At 45.0% G+C, this 19,760-nt stretch overlaps 1 protein-coding gene across 8 annotated transcripts in view; it reads left to right on the forward strand.

Annotated features, from left to right (window-relative positions):
• UNC13B (unc-13 homolog B) overlaps positions 1–19,760 on the forward strand; it is a 196,452-nt gene that overhangs the window by 156,040 nt on the left and 20,652 nt on the right. For all 8 annotated transcript variants that reach the window (XM_049896494.1, XM_049896495.1, XM_049896496.1 and 5 more), the window contains 10 exons: positions 1,781–1,827; positions 4,733–4,811; positions 6,895–6,969; positions 7,487–7,706; positions 8,356–8,583; positions 9,222–9,363; positions 11,247–11,416; positions 11,867–11,982; positions 13,617–13,780; positions 19,556–19,706. In XM_049896494.1, the coding sequence (XP_049752451.1) occupies positions 1,781–1,827; positions 4,733–4,811; positions 6,895–6,969; positions 7,487–7,706; positions 8,356–8,583; positions 9,222–9,363; positions 11,247–11,416; positions 11,867–11,982; positions 13,617–13,780; positions 19,556–19,706 (1,392 nt within the window). The remainder of the gene's footprint in view (positions 1–1,780; positions 1,828–4,732; positions 4,812–6,894; positions 6,970–7,486; positions 7,707–8,355; positions 8,584–9,221; positions 9,364–11,246; positions 11,417–11,866; positions 11,983–13,616; positions 13,781–19,555; positions 19,707–19,760) is intronic.

The following is a 19,760-nucleotide window of genomic DNA, read 5'->3' on the forward strand; positions in this document are numbered from 1 at the left end:
GTGCAGGCTCCTGTAGACATGGTATCCCCTCCAAACATATTAAATGTTCATGATCTGAACCTATGAGGCCTGGCTCCCAAAGACTTTTTGTGACTTTATTTCCTTAAGCCCAGTGCTTTCTGGCAAACATTTAATTCTGAGTAGGAAGTAAGAATCTGCTCAGTACAGTTGCTGTTTCCCAAGGGGAGGTAAGTTTTGGTTGGTAGGATCTGGGGATTTAGAGCTGAGCACCCTCACAAACAACCTTAGGAGACTTGTAGTCTCTCTAGTATTTCCTACCTCCTCTTGGAAACCCTGGTGGCGTAGTGATTAAGTGCTACGGCTGCTAACCAAAGGGTCGGCAGTTCGAATCCTCCAGGCGCTCCTTGGAAACTATGGGGCAGTTCTACTCTGTCCTGTAGGGTTGCTATGAGTTGGACTTGACTCAACGGCACTGGGTTTGGTTTGGTTTTTGTGTTGTTTCTTCTACTGTACCCATTGTCTTTTGCATTAACCACTTCTGGCTGCCTTTTGGGCCTAGCCCTCCCTTTACCAGTATTGTCCCACCCACAGAACCAGGGCAGTAGGCAGATGAGATGGAATGGGGCATGAAGGGCTGTGGGCAGTAGGCAACTTGAAGAAGGGTCTTACTGAGAAGAATCTTAAGTCCAAAGTTTATCTTGAGCCTTCTGCTGACCCAGGTAATTCTTGCTCATCTTTCCGTCACCTGTTAGCCCTGTCCTCTCTCTCCCTATTCCACTCTGTCTCCCCTCATTCTATCCATAATTTCTCTAACCTTTAGCTCTCCCAAAAACATTACCCCCTGTCCAAAGCTAAGCAGCTTACTTCCGCCTCCTTTGTCCAGGAACTCATTTGCTCCAGGGATAATTAACTAGATCTTAGGGCACAGGGAAATTGTTGGGGTGGAGGGGAACACGGGGGCCAGAAGCCCCAAGCCTGCTAGCACGGGGACCTGTTGTGCCTAAACACTATGTACCACTGGTTCGCTGGAGAGCCTGGCAGCTCTGGAGCTCCCTCTTCTCTGCACACTGCTTAAAGGACTTACTTTACTTTGTTTTGTTGTTGTTATTGTTGTTTTTTGTATGGAAGACTTCAAAAGTGTTTTTTGCTGTATTCCTTCCTTAAATTATTTAATGCCTCAATTTTCAACTTCTCAGGGAATTCTCATAAAATTCACCAGAATGATAAATGAAGTATTTAATCTGCCCTGAGTTATCTGGTTATATACAGTTTATCAGATACCTAAGATGTGTAGATAGTATGTGACCTGTATGCTCAGTGTCAGTGAGTTAGGGGTTTGAGGAACCTAAGCTAAGTCAAATCACAAGATGAAACGGGAATCCAGAAAGACCAAACCTGACTCTGGGGTAGCCAGTGGATCTTAGGAATGTGGCTAGAAGACCTGACTCTGTGAAGTTGTTCTTTTGCTTTTGTGAGGCCTGGAAGCATATATGGACCCTTATCTTGGGTGTGGCTTATCTTATGAGTTCTGGCAGCTACCACACTCCCTCTGGACCATAGCCCTGGGATCTCAATGAGCTGAACCTTATATCCTTTCTCTTCACTGGGGAAAAGGGAAAGAAAATATTGCTCATTTCAGCAGTCTGCTTGTTGCCTTGGCTGATCAGGACATGGGTTTCAACCTCAGGCTGGCTATGTCACCACATGGTATATGCGACCTACACTGCTCTGGGCTTCCTACTTTACTGTTCACTGCCCAACCTATAGGCAGTCTCCCATCTCTCCCAGGATCTAACTTTTTTTCAATCTCTTTTTCAAGATTCCAGATGATGGTGACCCCTCTCTGCCCCAGTGGATACCTGAAGGGTAAGTGATTCTCTGTAAGGTTTCTGTGGATTTTATGCAGTCTGTCTTGCTGCTTTTAGCTTTTCCCCTGGGAAGCAGATGAGACAGCTCTCTAAGCTAGATCACGAGGAAAGAAGAGGTTTCACTGTAGGTAGGTTGGTTCTCTGGGACAGAGGAGAGAACCTTGCGTATTGATTCCTCAGAGGCAGAAGAGGCAGCTTTACTGAGTGGTTCCCTTGGGGCAGGAGAGGGAGCTTTGAGGCTCTCCCATCCTTGCCTCTGGAATTTCTGATCCATTGGATCATGGCGGTGAAATGCCCATCAGGTGGAAGAATGAGGAAACTAGAAAAATATCTGCATTTGGAGACATCACATTTCTACTCCATTGTTGATGGGATGGCTGATTAGATTACTCCTGTGGACTCAGTCCTGCTTCAGCTGTTGTGAATCACCTACTTATTCCCCCTTTAGTCTAGACATAAGCAGCATCCCTACTGAATGCTGCATGTTCTGTCTGTGCTTCTTGTCTGGGAGTTTCAGACCCATGTGATTACACCAGGGAGTCATTTTAAGCTGCTCAACTGCTGCCTGTAACTGACTGCTTTTAAAAGGGAAAAGATTTAAGTGTCTCCTCCGCCCACCCCGCCCCACACACACTGCCCATTAGTTCTTAGGACATCCATTCTCCCCTTGCTCTACAAAGGCCTTCTGACACCAGAGTTCTCAGTGGTTGCCCCTCTCACTTCTGGTCAGAGAAGAAGAAAGATGTGATCATAAAGTCAGCTACTATATTTTTACATGCTTGTTGAATTATGTCCCCCCAAAATGTGTCAGCTTGGCTAGGCCATGATTCTCAGGATTATGTAATTGTCTACCATTTTGTCATCTGATATGATTTTCCTGTGTGTTGTGAATCCTACCTCTGGTGAGGCAGGATTACAGGCAGTTATGTTAATGAGTCAGGGCTCAATCTACAAGATTAGGTTGTATCTTGAGTCAATCTCTTTTGAGAGATAAAAGAGAAGTGAGGGAGGGAGAGAGAGTACATATCACCAAGAAGCAACAGCCAGGAGAATAGCCTGTCCTTTAGACTCGGGGTCCTTGCACTGAGAAGCCCCTAGGCCAGGAAAAATTCATGACAAGGACCTTCCCCCAGAGCTGACAGAGAGAGAAAGCCTTGAGTTAATCATGTGCATGAGCCACCCTTTTTTTTTTATCAAAAGCTTGTTTATGTTGCAAAAACCTTCTTAGCTTAAGTGATACATATTATAGTTTTTAAAATTAGCTACAAACTTTTGGCACCAGCTACTTCTTCAGTGGGCTTTAGCTTTTTTTCTTCTAATGGTTCTAAAATACCTACATGCAAATGGAACATATCCAAGCTGTTTTTAAATGGAGCCACACAGGGGTTTTCTAAATGTTTCTCTTTTACCTTCCTTTCTTTCCGTTTAGTCCTAGGAAGCTGTCATAAGAACTTTCCTAGGCCTGGTAGTCTCATTGATAACAGAACTTACTGCCTGTGCTCACTAAGCTAGTCTATTAGAAGTCAAAACATCCGGTTGCCAACTCCTGGCCTTGACCCAATTTGTGGCTCATTCTTTGCCTATATGACTGGCAGTACCTATGTATTCTTCTGGGACATTTCTCTTTTTAGACCAACTGTGGTATACAACCCAGCCACCCCTCCGTCCCCACTTCCTTGTCCTCATCGACAATCTAGTTCATGATTTCCTTTTATTGAGGCTCAGAATGTTAGCACCCAAAAGGCTAGGGAGATTTTGTAGTCCATTCCCTTGTTTTACAGACATGACACCAAGGCCTGAAGAGAGGAAGGGGTTTTGGCAAAGGACATGTAGTGAGTTTGTAGAAGTATTGGAACTAGAATCCAAGTTGTCTCACTGTAAGACTGGAGTTCTTTTTGGGATATCCTCTGTTTTTATTGCTTATTGATATGGAAGAACAACAAAATTAATAAATATGGAAAAGTTACAAAAATTTTAGAAATACAGTTGCTCCAGCTGTAATTTTTTTCTGGACCCTGTTGATTTATTACTGGGCTGGACCAGACTTTCAGGTCCCACTGCTGCTTCCTGAATGGTCTTTTGCAAGTCTCCTATCCCATCTACCCTGCCTCCACTTGAATATGAGAGCTTCTCTCTCCAGGAGACCCCCCTTTCTTCAGGAGGCTTGGATAGACAGAGCTGGTACTTTTTAAGGATGGAAGAGGTCTCTCTCTGTCATTGTTTGGCAGTCTCCTTCACCTAGGCAACAGACTCTTCTTCTCATAGAGCTGCTCCTGTGGTCTCTGTACTAGCAAAGAGCAGGCAAGACTTAACTTTGGAGAGCAGTGTCTCAGGCCTGGGTGTGAGGGAGGAGCCCAATTGACAACCAGTTCCCACCTTGCCTTATGGAGCACCCGAACCCCAGTGCCGTTGAGTCAATCTGGCTCATGGTAACCCCATGTGTGACAAGTAGAACTGCTCCTTAGGGCTTTCTTGGTTGTATTCTTTACAGAAGCAGTTCACCAGGGCTTTCTTCTGCAGAGCTACTGGGTAGGTTTGAACCATCAACCTTTAGGTTTGCAGCTGATTGCAAACTGTTCGCACCACCGAGTCTCCTTTACTGAGCACAAGGGCCTTCAAATAAGCAGAGGAGCCTTGGACTGTCACTGTGGGATAAAAGAACTCTCAAGCCTTAGCTAAAACCATAGGAATCCCTGAGGGGCACTCTGAGAGCAGATTCCGTTGCTCATCATCCCATGGCTTTTCCCCCTCACTTTCTGTCTTCCTTATCCCTCTTAAAGGCACATGGTCAGGGTCAGTTCTTCTTCTTCAGGGGAGGGAGGGTTCAAGGAGAATGGAATACTGAACCTGGCAGTCATTCAAGGTAGGATTGGAGGTCCTGACATATTTTCATCTCTCCTCAGGCCAGCTGGAGGTCTTTATGGCATTGACAGCATGCCAGATCTACGCAGAAAGAAGCCGCTGCCACTTGTCAGTGATCTGGTGAGTAAGAATTGTGCAAGAAGCCTTGGGGTGTCCCCCATTTGGATCTGGCAAACTGTCAGTATTGGAAGTGACCCATTTAGTGACCAGTTTGGTCTGATTGAGCAATCATTTAAGCCTTACTGAGACAGTAATGATTTCAGTGAGTCCTTGGCACTATACTCCATAGTCAGATCCCCAGGTTCTTCATTAGCTCAGGGTCCTACCTGGAACATTTGTGGTTCATATCCTCAAAGCTGAGCTCCTGTAGGTATCTAGCTCTTCTAGGTATCTCTACAATGTTCTTTGATTACCTAGAAACTGCCTCTAGCCCCTGACCTAGATCATTGAGCTTGGAGTGGAATGAACATGACATCTTCTTGGAGTCAAGTGAAAATCTCCTCTCAAAAACATAGACTTCCTATACTATCTCTATACCCAGTGTCTGGCATTGAGTGATAATGATAAAAATATGTAGGATTCAGTTGAAACAGACTTAGGAGGTAAAGCTGATCTCAGGACCTCCAGGATGGCCAGAAGCTGCCATTCTGGGTCACACTCTTAGTAGCTCCTGATGCAGGATCAGCTCAAGGAGTTTTCTGTAGCCTTGTGAGAGTGGAGTCAGGTCTAGGCACTGGTAAGTTCTCCCAGAGTCTCAGAACTCTAAAGCTAGAAGCCAGAAACCTGAACCCTTTTTCTTGTTACTATTTTTGATTCCTATTTTCTTCTTTTTTTTCCCTCTATTCTGCTTTTTCTATCCACTCCTCTTCCCTTTTCTTTTCTGTGCTCCTTCCCTACTCCCTTCCCCAATTTGTTTCTACCTCCTTAGTTGGCTGAATGGAAGAATCTTCTGCCATTTTAGCTTTATTATTTCCTTCTTTCCCTCCTTTATTTTCTACCATTTGTGTATTTTCTCCTTCTTTCTCTTTTTCCTGCTTTCTTCTTCTCTTATGTACCTTTCCTCCCACCAGCTCCTCATGAAGATAAATTTTGATATCTACCTTCGTTTGTTCCTTCATCATTTACCACCTCCTCTTTTTTCTCTTCTTTTCTTTTCTTCCTACTTTTTTTCTCATACTCTTATCCACCAGCTTAACTGATTGAATAGCAGTATCATATTCATTTCTTATTTCCCTCCTCTGTCTTTACCCTTACTTATCTTTCACTTTATGGTTTAACTTTATTTAGAGTAGGAGCTCTAGTCCCTGAGCCCTGGCCAGTTGTCTGGGTTGAAGACAAGTTTTAGTGGAGAGATGCAGAAGGAGTTGGGAGGTGTTCCCCACTTTGCACTATAGAGCAGGAACTCTCAGTTGCCTCTGAAATTTTTCATGTCCTGGGGCTTGCTTTAACATCATGTTGTTCTCTTCTCTGCTGTCTTCTACACAGGCTATGGTGAGTGTTTCCAGAGCCCCTTCCCATCCTCTGTCCACATCCCAAACGACCTGGGCTCCTCCCAGCCATTCTCCTGCCTTAGGGCTGGTATTATGACTTCTCTCTGCCTAGTGCCTGCTGCCTTAGAGAAACCATGCCCCTCTCCAGGGGGTGCCCCTAAAGCTCAGACTTGGCAGATATGTGGGTACCTCTCCACAAGAGCCTCAGCTCCCGGGCTTAACTCCCTGCCCTCCTTGGTTTGACTGAGGCTGCCTTACCCCGTTCATTCACCAAGTCCCCTACTCATTCGGCTGCTGGCCTTACAACCACCTGGGGATCATATGGGAAGGGGAAAGTGACTCTGGCGGGGTTGTGTGTGTATTCTATTTTTAGTGACCTGTTTCCTTCTGTAATACTATTCATTTTCCTTTCCCTTCTTATAAAACAAGGAGTTCCTGAGGTGTAGGATACCTAATAATAGTGAGGGAAAGAAAAACTCTTTGGGATGATAAGAGACACTGAGAGAAGTGGTGTTCTAACACTGTTAGGACATTCCCCTGAGGTTCTTGAGTTTTAGATCTTAACCTGAAACACTTGTTATCTGTTACCTAGTATAAATAAAAAGAGTGTAGTAAACTATAGTTTAGTGGCTTTGGTCACTGAAGCTCCCCCTCAGGACTTTGCTAGCCCATGGTGTTGGTGGCCAGGGCTGATGGCAGGTCTTCTCTTACAGTCATTGGTCCAGTCTCGGAAGGCAGGCATTACTTCTGCAATGGCTACACGCACCTCTCTCAAGGATGAAGAGCTGGTAAGTAGCCCATGATCTTCCATGAGTCTACTGGTCTGAGGACTGGTGATTATCTCTGTAGTCATACTAATTGGGAATTCAAAGGTCTTGGACACACAGTGTTAACAAAACAGATAGATAGCATCATGTCTCAGTTTTCCACACTTGCGTAGGCAGAGCTCTAGACCAGGGTGTAAGTCCCAAGTCTCATGTTTGCCTTTGGGAGGTGGTCCACTGACCCTTCTGAAGTTTAGGGTTTTGTGGTAGCTCTAGTGCCTTCTGATCCTCTAGAAAGCCTGAGTTCTGGGACATGGCTCAGACCTAGTGTTCAGTTCAAATCCATGTTGAATGACCAGGAGTACGCTACATTGGAGGCTTGTTTTTGCCAGGCTGGGCTATGGGCTGTGCTAGGCTAGAGAGTCTTCTCAACTGCCAGAGGGGAAGCCAGGCTCCTGATTGTCCTCCAAGGGCTTCAGTTCTGGTATCTCCCAACAGAATTCTAAAGTCACTGGTTGGTGATGGGGTATGTGTCTTTCAGAAATCCCATGTGTATAAGAAAACCCTGCAGGCCTTAATCTACCCCATCTCGTGCACCACACCCCACAACTTTGAGGTCTGGACAGCCACTACCCCAACCTACTGCTATGAGTGCGAGGGTCTGCTTTGGGGCATTGCCCGACAGGGCATGCGCTGCAGTGAGTGTGGAGTCAAGTGCCATGAGAAGTGCCAGGACCTGCTCAATGCTGACTGCCTGCAGCGTGAGTACCCCTGTGGGTGAGGGTGATGGGCAAAAGAAGAAGGGCCTCTCCAAAAAGTCTGGCAACAAGGAAGCTAGATTTGCTGAACTGTACTTGGTTCTGAAGCTCTTTCTTTTTCATAGAAGGTAGGATCCGGATTCAAGTGACATTGCCTTCCCAAATAACAGGTCTTATAGCACTCTCTTAAACATTTTTAGGAAAAATTCTTTGACCTTTCTGAGATCCTCTATTGGGGCTAGAATCTCTTTCAGGATTCAGATGATCCCAGAGGCTGAGCACAGTGTTTGCACTGGCCAAATGACTAGAGCATGTTGAACAAGGGACAGAAGCTAATGAGGATAGAGTTCTATGAAGTTCTGTGCCCCACAGAGAGACCTCCTGAAGTCTAGACCTTAGGGCCCAGGGAAAGTAGAATTTGTTCCTTGCTCGTAGAAGAAGCATCTATACAGCAGTGTCAGGATCAGAAGTTTCAGATGGTTCAGGCAGAAGTCCAGTAGGAGAGTGTGCCAGGCTCCCAAAGGCCCTGGCTAAATATGTGTTGCCATCATGGAGTCGGGAGAATAGGAACAGGAAAAGCAACAACAGATGTTGACCTGTTAGTAGGTGACCTGTTGGTCAGCCCTACTTTCTGTCTCTGGCCGTTCTTCAGGGGCTGCAGAAAAGAGCTCTAAACATGGAGCTGAGGACCGGACCCAAAACATTATCATGGCCATGAAAGACCGTATGAAGATCAGAGAGCGAAACAAACCGGAGATCTTTGAAGTTATCCGGGATGTCTTCACTGTGAGCAAAGTTGCCCATGTGCAGCAGATGAAAACAGTGAAGCAGAGTGTATTAGATGGCACCTCCAAGTGGTCGGCCAAGATTACCATCACTGGTGAGCAGGCCAAAGTTTGGGAGGATAAGAAGGCCTGAGGCTATGAGAAAGAGACTGGGGAAGAAGCAGCCTGAGTGTGAGAGAGTAAGGGGCTGGCTGGGGAGGAAGATGATAGGCCCAAGGGGGAAAGGGAGAACCTCATTATTCATCTCTCCTCCCCACCTAAACCTTGGTGTAGGGGGTGCTGGGAGAGGCAAGACTGGCACCTGTAAACAATATGAATGATAATACAAGGATTTGGTAACAATATGACGTTACAGATTTGGTTAACAGTCTGATATTATAAAAGCCTGAGGATAGAGGAAAGGGGGTAGGGAAGAGACCAGGGAATAGTTACTAGCTAGGTTTACTAGCAGGTGGGCCGGGCTGAAATATGCATATACCAGAGGGGTAATGACCAGTGTAGGAATAAGTGGTCAGTTAGGCTCGGAGAGGGCAGATTCTTGGGTTAGGCTTTGAGGGAAAGGCTGGTGGCCCAGGACTAAGGATATATGTGGAGGAATGAGAAGATGAGAGTTCCTGTGCAAGGAGCAGGGAGACACTGCTTTAAGATGAAGAGTATATGAGTAGTGCTATGGAGGGCTTTCGACTTTCAGAGCATACTCTGAAGCCTCTTTCTATATATGCTTGGATTGCAGTGGTGTGTGCCCAGGGCCTACAAGCCAAGGACAAGACAGGATCCAGTGACCCTTATGTGACTGTGCAAGTGGGCAAAACCAAGAAGCGTACCAAGACCATTTTTGGAAACCTGAATCCTGTTTGGGAGGAGAAGTTCCATTTGTAAGTCAAAGAGGGCAGCCCATTGTTTTGCCTGGGACTTTGTGTATTTTAGGAGCAGCATTAAGTCCTGCTATTTTGGATTTGGTCCCTAAGAGGGACTGGGCAGAGTCAGTGGGGAAAACCCATTTCTCAAATGCTTCACTTGGGCAGCAGCCATTATTTCTCTCGGTTTCTTTCCATAGCCTATTGTATCAGGGTTACTGTATCTAAACCCTGTCTTAACTAGGCCTATGAAAGGGACCTCAGGGCACCCATACTGTTTTTTCTAGCACTAGACAGGTTTTACTATTGCTAAGTGACACAACCAGGAACTGGTCACCCTACTGTGTACCTCCCAGCCCTGCCACATTGCCTAAGAGGGGTAGGCTCTTGTAAAAGAGTAGAGAAGGAATGTTCTTGTCCTACAACTGGGTATTTCTGGCTTAAAGATGGAAATTTGTGTCTGGAGGAGTTTCTGTTTCCTGTAAGGGCTCTGCTTTTCTTTCTGCCTCGGTTCCTACCCATCTTCTTTTTTCCACTATCTCATTTTCTTACAGACTATTTCATATTACAGTAAGGGGTGGTTGTTGAAAACTGATAAGCTGTAGCCTAAAATTCGACTAGTCCATGGAGAATCCAGAGATGTTTTATCATGCCCTTAAGGCCTAGAATCAGGTCTTTGAGTCTGCCCCACCTAAGCAGGCTGGCCAGGTAGAGGCCTTCTTCTGTTGGCTGCTTGGAGAACATATGTAGAAAAGGACTGGGACATAGTAAAGTTAATCTCTACAATCTAGAAGCAGCAGTTACTGGTTCCTGCTTGAGTCCTTCTTATGGTTAATTCTAAATGAATTGGCTTTGTGGTCCTCTGTGCCCACGTTCATCCGTTCAGTAAACAATTTACTAAGTCTCTATCCTGTACAAAAGGAGCCCTGATAACACAGTGGTTAAAGCGATTGACTGCTGACCGAAATGTCAGGAGCTTGAAACCACCAGCGGCTCAGCAGGAGAAAGATGTGGCAGTCTGCTCCCACAGAGATTTACAGCCTTAGAAACCCTGTGGGGTCGCTATGAGTCAGAATCAACGTGACAGCAGTAGGGATTTTTTTTTTTTTTTTGGTTTTATCCTGTACATGATACTGTGCATCTAGAAATGAATAAGACAGTCTCTGACTTTAAGAAGCTCATTGTTGATTTGTGTATTTTTAGTAGACCAGTAATTACACTATAATATTTTAATGGAATATGGAAAGAACATAGGGAAAAGAGCAGCTAATTCTGTCACGTACAACTTGGGTAAAGCAACAGGAGCCAGAAAACAACTGTTGGGGAAAAAGCATGAAGGGGGTACTTGGGCACACTCCCTTCTCCAAGGCAGACAGCATAGAGGAGGTGACAATTCAAGTCATCTTGAGTATTAAAGGATGGTAGACATTCACCAGGTGCAGAGTGGGGATTAGATAGAAAACTAAGCAGATATGATCAGATGGACATATCATGAACATCTAGCACCTTTATTATTTCATGTCTTGGACTCTGAAGAGAGAGCTGGCAGTTGTTTCCTAGGGCTCTGTAGCATCTGTCTAGCTGTTTTCATGTCGGTGTTGTTGCTAATACAGCTAACTCCACAGGAAGTTAAAATTGATGCTGCTACTTTACCCCTGTGCCCTTTGTCCTAGGGCAATAAGGGCTAGATGGTGGTAGGTAGAGCCACCAGGCCTAGGAATGAAGAGCCATTTGCTGGGATGTCCTGACTCGTTTGGAACTTTACTTCTACTTTTTTGACTCCTTCTTTTCCTCTTCCAGAGCATCAAGTGCAGTTGATGGAGTTTTGGGAGGGAATGGGAGTAATAAGAGTGGGGGCTGCTGGATCTGTCGCTAACAGAGCCTGCCTAATTCTCTCACAGTGAGTGCCACAACTCCTCTGACCGCATTAAGGTACGTGTGTGGGATGAGGATGATGATATCAAGTCAAGAGTAAAGCAGCGGCTAAAGCGAGAGTCAGATGATTTCCTTGGCCAAACTATCATTGAGGTTCGGACACTGAGTGGCGAGATGGACGTCTGGTACAACTTGGGTGAGGAAAGAGAACTAGAGAAAGTTGCTGAGAAGGGAGAATATGAAGAGGGGATCTGGGAAAACTCCCATCTTCGAAAACACCACTCAATCACCAAAGCATATCTCTATACAGAGCCTGCCTTACCTGCAGAGAATAGACCACGGGTAGGGATGGGGGACAGAGGAGTATGGAAGGATGGAACTCACTCTGGCTGACATTCTTTAGGTTTCAGAAGACCCTTTACTTTTCCTACTCATCCCCAATACTTTTAGCCCCTTGGCCACTCCTATTCTCCCACCTAGCCAGTCCATGGATATTTGTGGAATATGTGGTCTCTGGAGTGAGTTCACCCTGCTGGGTGTACCCTTAAATCAGTGTCTCCTTTCCCTTGGGCAAAGCCAGGATGGGGGCTGTCTAAGCTGTCTGTAGTTGTGTTGGTATCAATCTTCAGTCTTCTTTCCTTCCCAGAGAAGAGGACAGACAAGTCAGCTGTCTCAGGGGCTATACGACTACAAATCAATGTGGAGATCAAGGGGGAGGAGAAAGTAGCCCCATATCATGTGCAGTATACGTGTCTCCATGAGGTGAGCCCAGCCCTTGGTAGATGGGATACCAGGAAGCAGTGCTGGGAAGGGGCCTTTGAAGATAAGTAGGATTACTAGGTGGTTGACGATCTAGGGCCTATTTTTTAATTTTATCCGTGGCTAAATGTATTACCCTGGATAGCCCGAGTAACAGCCCCAGCCTTAGTGTCTCAGGAATGTGAGAACAGCCTCCTGGAGCTACAGGAGGGACTGGGCAATGACTTGAAGGACAGAATTTCTGTGGAACCCTATTTATATTCTCCTACACTTGACCACCAGTTTGTTTTGTCTTTAATACAATCATGCACCCCATAATGTTCGTTCAGACAGCATCCGACTGCATATACATCCATGGCTCTGCTCCCACCCTCCAGGGGATGCCCACAACCCTACTCAGCAGCATGGCCACCCCACAGCCCCCCACCCATGGGGAATAGGCACCCCTGCCGCTGGGAAGAGTAGGCGCCCAATGCTGCTCCTGAGTGCCCAAGGTCAGCAGGTATCACACTTCTGGCCAGGGTGGGGCCGCTGGGTTGCCAAGACCACTTCCTTGATGCTTGGGCCTCTCCTGGAGCCACCCAGCCATGACCTTCAAGGGACTGTGGGGGCAATCACCAGGTGGGACCACTGAGCATTCACCTGAAGTGTCTGGAGCCAGAGCTGCCCAGGCTGTGTGCCGCACAGCAGCCTCCAAGGCTCATGCACCCGGGAGCCCTACACACTGCGGACCCAGGTGTTTGCACAACATCCAAATCACAGAATGTATGGTGGATGTTCCTTGGAAACCCTCTGGGGCAGTTCTACTCTGTCCTATGGGGTCACTATTAGTCAGGATTGACTCGATGGTAATGGGTTATCATGGACGTTAAGCAACCCATGACTGTCTACATCTAGGAAATATCCTCAAACTTATGTATTAAACCAGATTGAAACACCTATGTCAGATCCCCAAGGGAAACAATGTAGGCAAGTCCATCCTGGTTGTCATCTTTCTGGCCCCTCAGTTGATTTTCTTTATGGCAGCCATATCATGGATCTTCACCTTTTATGACACAGACTGTTTTTAGAATGTACTGAAAGCCACAGACCCTCTCCCCAGAAAGCTGCCCAAATTTCAGGTGGTTCATAGACACTTTGAAGTCCATCCATAAATTCTCTAGAATTAAAAACTCCCGATAAAACAGGGCATGGGCTTTGGAGTCAAAAGACTAACTTGGATCCATCTCTACTACTCACGCTCTAATAGGGTGACTTTGAGGAAGTTTCACAAACAAAACTGAATTTTAGTTTTTTCATGTGTAAGATGGGCATTATAATTCCTACTTCACTAAGTTGTGGTGAGGCTTACATGAACTGAGGTGTGAAAAGCATGGTACCTCACATACGGTACACATTCCTTCCTTCCCTGAGTGCACCTAGTCCCCATCAAGGCATACCAGGCAGGCAGAGCTCCCAGTGGCTCTGACTAGAACAGTTCTTCTCTGGTAGATGCTATGGACTGAGTAAGCTCAAGGCTTCTCGGGGCAACCTAGTTTGGGCTCTTTTCTGGTCATGCTTTTCATTCTGCTGCCCTCGAGGCCAGCCTCTCTTGTTCTGCTTAACCCTTTCCTTTTTTTCTACTCTGTCTCCTGCAGAATCTTTTTCATTACCTCACAGACATTCAGGGCAGTGGAGGAGTCCGGATTCCTGATGCTCGAGGAGATGATGCGTGGAAGGTATACTTTGACGAGACAGCCCAAGAAATCGTGGATGAATTTGCCATGCGCTATGGCATTGAGTCTATATATCAGGCCATGACGTGAGTCTTCCCTGGGGCTCTGGGAAGTGGCTGCCAATCCTTGGGGTGGCTAATGAAGGCACACTGACAGGATGGATGGGTTCTTGGTGGTGTTGTATGCCACAATTCATTGGTTTGTTTTCTCCCCTGAGCTGGGCAAGGTGGTCCATGCACCAAGGCAAAGAGGGTATACGTATAAAGGGAGTGTGTCTGCAATTAACTCAAGGAGAATGGAGAGAATTCAAGGATAGGAAGGAAAATGACATGGGAGAGTGTACAAGGATGAACCTGCCAGAATATCACAGGCCTGAGCAGACGGGGTATGTATGTCTGTGACAGAGAAGCTGACCAAGACTGTCCTGGGAGTCACAGAGGTCACTAAACTGTAGGGAAGGGTGCTGTGTATGGAGTTCAAGACTCCTGTAACAGGAACTCCTGCCTACTATGATAAGAGGTGTGGCTTATCTGTTGGTGAGGCTGCCACTAGAGCTGTGCACAGGAAGCAACCCTAGGTAAGCAGAGGCTAGCTATTGCCCTAGCTGTGCTTCATTTATTCTACAAACTTACATTGAGTTTCTACTATGTGTCACTCACTGTGCTAGGTGCTGAGAACACAAAGATGAGTAAGAGGGGACCTAGCAGAAGAGAAAGACTGGTAAACAAACAATTAGAATATAATGTGACAAGTGCTATGATAGAAGTACTCATGGGTTATTAGGAGAAGACTAGGAAAGGGCACCTCAATTTTAGGGGAAGCATGTCAGGGAGGGACTCCTTAAAGAGGTGACACTTAAACTGAGTCTTGAAATAGAAAACGAGGAAAGGTATTTCTTGTAGGGCATGTGGAGAAGTGCTAAGATTCAGCAGAACATAGTATATCCAAAGAATTGCAAGAAGTTCAGTGTTGATGGAGAGAAGAAACATGGTAGGGGATAAGGGTGGAGAATGGCTGTCTGCCATTCTTACTCTATTCACTCTCTGTGGGTGATCTTATCCAAAGCTGTGTCTTCAACCACCACTCTGGGGCTAAGGACTCCCAGATCTTTTGTTCCACATCAGACTTCCTGTGCTTCAGACCCATTTCCGTCTCACAAACTCAGCATGGCTAAAATCCAGTCAACGTCACCTCCACCATATCTGCTTATCTTCCTAAATTCCTTATTTTAGTAAATGGAACCATTTTCTACAAAGTTGTCCAAACAGAAATTTAGGAATCAACCTAAACCTTTCCTCCTCATTTACTGCCTTCCCTTTAATCCCCTTCAACCCCACCCCCCCAAATATACAATCAGTTTCTAAAGCCTCTTGAATCTATCTACTAAAAATGTTTTTATCTCTTACTGTTGCTACAAAACCAAAAAAAAAAAAAAAAAACCATTGCCTTGAGTCAATTCTAACCCATACCAACCCAATAGGACAAAGTAGAACTGCCCCACAGGGTTGCCAAGGAGCAGCTGCTGGATTCAAACTGCCAACCTTTTCGGTAGCAGCCATAGCACTTAACAACTGTGCCACCAGGGCTCAACAACAGCAACTCCTATAGAGCATTTCTTATGTGCCAGGGAATGAATATTAACTTATTTAATCCTCATGTCAACCCTGTGAGGGTGGATGTCATTATTATTACCATTTTTGTCTGTGAGTGAAAGGTGGAGCTAAGATTCAAACCCAGAGACTGGCTCTAGAATCTGCGCTTTTAACCATTTCTCTGGCTTCTTGCCTGCATGATTGCAGTAACTCCTGAACTGGTCTTTCTATCTTAGTCTCATCTCTTTCCAACTTTTCTAGCTTTTCATCCAAGTGACATTTTTTAAAGACAGACATAATCACACTATGCCTTGTTTAAAAATTTACTATAGCTTTTAGTATAAACCCTTTTTATTATCTATTTTCTCCCTACTTCTCTTCTCTCATTTCTTGCTATTCATCCACCAAACACTTTGCCATAACTGGGATTTCTCAGTTATGAATAGATTTGTATTTGTACTGCAGTTTCCCTTTGACTGCACACTTCTCCGTTTGATTAATTCCTGCTACTCCTTTAAGACTGGGCTCAGCCCATTTCTTCTTTGGGAAACTTTTAACCTCTAGCTATTCAGATTTCCCCCACATGTCTGTCAGTTTGTCATACTGTGGGGGCTTGTGTGTTGCTGTGATGCTGGAAGCTATGCCACCGGTATTCAGATACCAGCAGGGTCACCCATGGAGAACAGGTTTCAGCTGAGCTTCCAGACTAAGACAGACTAGGAAGAAGGACCCGGCAGTTTACTTCTGAAAAGCATTAGCCAGTGAAAACTGTATGAATAGCAGTGGAACATTGTGTGATGTAGTGCTGGAAGATGAGCCCCCCAGGTTGTAAGGCACTCAAAAGATGACTGGGGAAGAGCTGCCTCCTCAAAGTAGAGTCGACCTTAATGACGTGGATGGAGTAAAGCTTTCGGGACCTTCATTTGCTGATGTGGCACAACTCAAAATGAGAAGAAACAGCTGCAAACATCCATTAATAATTGGAACCTGGAATGTACAAAGTTTGAATCTAGGAAAATTGGAAATCGTCAAAAATGAAATGGAATGCATAAACATCGATATCCTGGGCATTAGTGAGCTGAAATGGACTGGTATTGGCCATTTTGAATTGGACAATCATATAGTCTACTATGCTGGGAATGACAACTCGAAGAGGAATGGTGTTGCATTCATCGTCAAAAAGAACGTTTCAAGATCTATCCTGAACTACAACGCTGTCAGTGATAGGATAATATCCATACACCTACAAGGAAGACCAGTTAATATGACTATTATTCAAATTTACACACCAACCACTAGGGCCAAAGATGAAGAAATAGAAGATTTTTATGAGCTGCCGCAGTCTGAAATTGATTGAACATGCAATCAAGATACATTGATAATTACTGGCGATTGGAATGCAAAAGTTGGAAACAAAGAAGAAGGATCAGTAGTTGGAAAATATGGCCTTGGTGATAGAAACAATGCCGGAGATTGAATGATAGAATTTTGCAAGACCCACAGCTTCTTCATTGCAAATACCTTCTTTCACCAACATAAACGGCAACTATACACATGGACCTTGCCAGATGGAACACACAGAAATAAAATTGACTACATCTGTGGAAAGAGACGATGGGAAAGCTCAGTATCATCATTCAGAACAAGGCCAGGGGCCGACTGTGGAACAGACCATCAATTGCGCATATGCAAGTTCAAGCTGAAACTGAAGAAAATCAGAGCAAGTCCACGAGAGCCAAAATATGACCTTGAGTATATCCCACCTGAATTTAGAGACCATCTCAAGAATAGATTTGATGCATTGAACACTAGTGACCAAAGACCAGACGAGTTGTGGAATGACACCAAGGACATCATCCATGAAGAAAGCAAGAGGTCATTGAAAAGACAGGAAAGAAAGAAAAGACCAAGATGGATGTCAGAGGAGACGCTGAAATTTGCTCTTGAGCATCGAGCAGCTAAAGCAAAAGGAAGAATTGATGAAGTAAAAGAGCCGAACAGAAGATTTCAAAGGGCCTCTCAAGAAGACAACGTAAAGTATTACAGTGACATGTGCAAAGAGCTGGAGATGGAAAACCAAAAGGGAAAAACACGCTCAGCGTTTCTCAAGCTGAAAGAACTGAAGAAAAAATTCAAGCCTCAAGTTGCCATAGTGAAGGATTCTATGGGGAAAATATTAAACGACACAGGAAGCCTCAAAAGAAGATGGAAAGAATACACAGAGCCATTATACCAAAAAGAATTAGTCGATATTCAACCGTTTCAAAAGGTGGCATATGATCAGGAACCGATGGTACTGAAGGAAGAAGTCCAAGCTACTCTGAAGGCACTGGCAAAAAACAAGGCTCCAGGAATTGATGGAATATCAATTGAGATGTTTCAACAAACAGATGCAGCGCTGGAGGTGCTCACTTGTCTATGCCAAGAAATATGGAAGACAGCTTCCTGGCCAACTGACTGGAAGAGATCCATATTTATGCCTATTCCCAAGAAAGGTGATCCAACCAAATGTGGAAATTATAGAACAATATCACTAATATCACACGCAAGCAAAATTTTGCTGAAGATCATTCAAAAACGGTTGCAGCACTATATCGACAGGGAACTGCCAGAAATTCAGACCGGATTCAGAAGAGGACGTGGAACCAGGGATATCACTGCTGATGTCAGATGGATCCTGGCTGAAAACAGAGAATACCAGAAGGATGTTTACCTGTGTTTTATCGACTATACAGAGGCATTTGACTGTATGGATCATAATAAACTATGGGTAACACTGCAAAGAATGGGAATTCCAGAACACTTAATTGTGCTCATGAGGAACCTTTACATAGATCAAGAGGCAGTTGTTCCGACAGAACAAGGGGATACTGATGGGTTTAAAGTCAGGAAAGGTGTGCGTCAGAGTTGTATTCTTTCACCATACCTATTCAATCTGTATGCTGAACAAATAATCCAAGAAGCTGGACTATATGAAGAAGAACAGGGCATCAGGATTGGAGGAAGACTGATTAACAACCTGCGTTACGCAGATGACACAACCTTGCTTGCTGAAAGTGAGGAGGACTTGAAGCACTTACTAATGAAGATAAAGACCACAGCCTTCAGTATGGATTACACCTCAACATAAAGAAAACAAAAATCCTCATAACTGGACCAACGAGCAACATCAGGATAAGCGGAGAAAAGATTGAAGTTGTCAAGGATTTCATTTTACTTGGATCCACAATCAACAGCCCTGGAAGCAGCAGTCAAGAAATCAAAAGACGCATTGCATTGAGTAAATCTGCTGCAAAAGACCTCTTCAAAGTGTTGAAGAGCAAAGATGTCACCCTGAAGACTAAGGTGAGCCTGACCCAAGCCATGGTATTTTCAATCCCATCATATGCATGTGAAAGCTGGACAATGAATAAGGAAGACTGAAGAAGAATCAAGGCCTTTGAATTGTGGTGTTGGCGAAGAATATTGAATATACCATGGACTGCCAAAAGAACGAACAAATCTGTCTTGGAAGAAGTGTGGCCAGAATGCTCCTTAGAGGCAAGGATGGCAAGACTTTGGACATGTTGTCAGGTGGGATCAGCCCCTGGAGAAGGACATCATGCTTGGCAGAGTACAGGGTCAGCGGAAAAGAGGAAGACCCTCAATGAGGTGGACTGACACAGTGGCTGCAACAATGAGCTCAAGCATAACAACGATTGTAAGAATGGTGCAGGACCGGGCAGTGTTTTGTTCTGTTGTGTATAGGGTCGCTATGAGTCGAAACCGACTCGACAGCACCTAACAACAACAGTTCAGATTTAGACATGCCTCAGATTATTGATTTACAGATTATTGACTTACATACCAACACTTGGAGGCCCTGGTGGTGCAGTGGTTAAGCACTCAGCTGCTAACTGAAAGGTCGGCGGTTCTCTGTGGAAGAAAGATACTGCAATCTGCTTCCTTAAATATTATAGCCTTGGAAACCCTATGAGGGCAGTTCTACTCTGTCCTATAGGGTCCCTGTGAGTCGAAGTCAACTTGAAGGCAATGGGTTTTTTACCAACACTTGCTTTCTCTGTGAGACTATCAAGTCTTTGGGTTCTTAACACTTAGCACAGAACATAGTAGGCATTCATTGAATGTATATTTGAATGAATAAATTATGAAGAGCATTGTATATCTAGGTGACTGGAAGCTTCACATACATCTGAGAGATCTTTTGATTCCTCAGTCTTTGCAGCAAGCCATAAGAGTCTTTGAGGCTGAAGGTGCTATGTTTTTCAGGCACTTTGCATGTCTGTCCTCCAAGTACATGTGTCCTGGTGTGCCAGCAGTGATGAGCACCTTACTGGCCAACATCAATGCCTATTATGCCCACACAACTGCATCTACCAATGTCTCTGCGTCTGATCGCTTCGCAGCCTCCAACTTTGGGGTGAGTGAGATGTGACCCATTTGTTATCAATAAAGTTTGTTTTTTCTTGGCAGG

The sequence above is a fragment of the Elephas maximus genome, chromosome 9 (assembly GCF_024166365.1).
Source record: "Elephas maximus indicus isolate mEleMax1 chromosome 9, mEleMax1 primary haplotype, whole genome shotgun sequence".
Taxonomy (NCBI): domain Eukaryota; kingdom Metazoa; phylum Chordata; class Mammalia; order Proboscidea; family Elephantidae; genus Elephas; species Elephas maximus.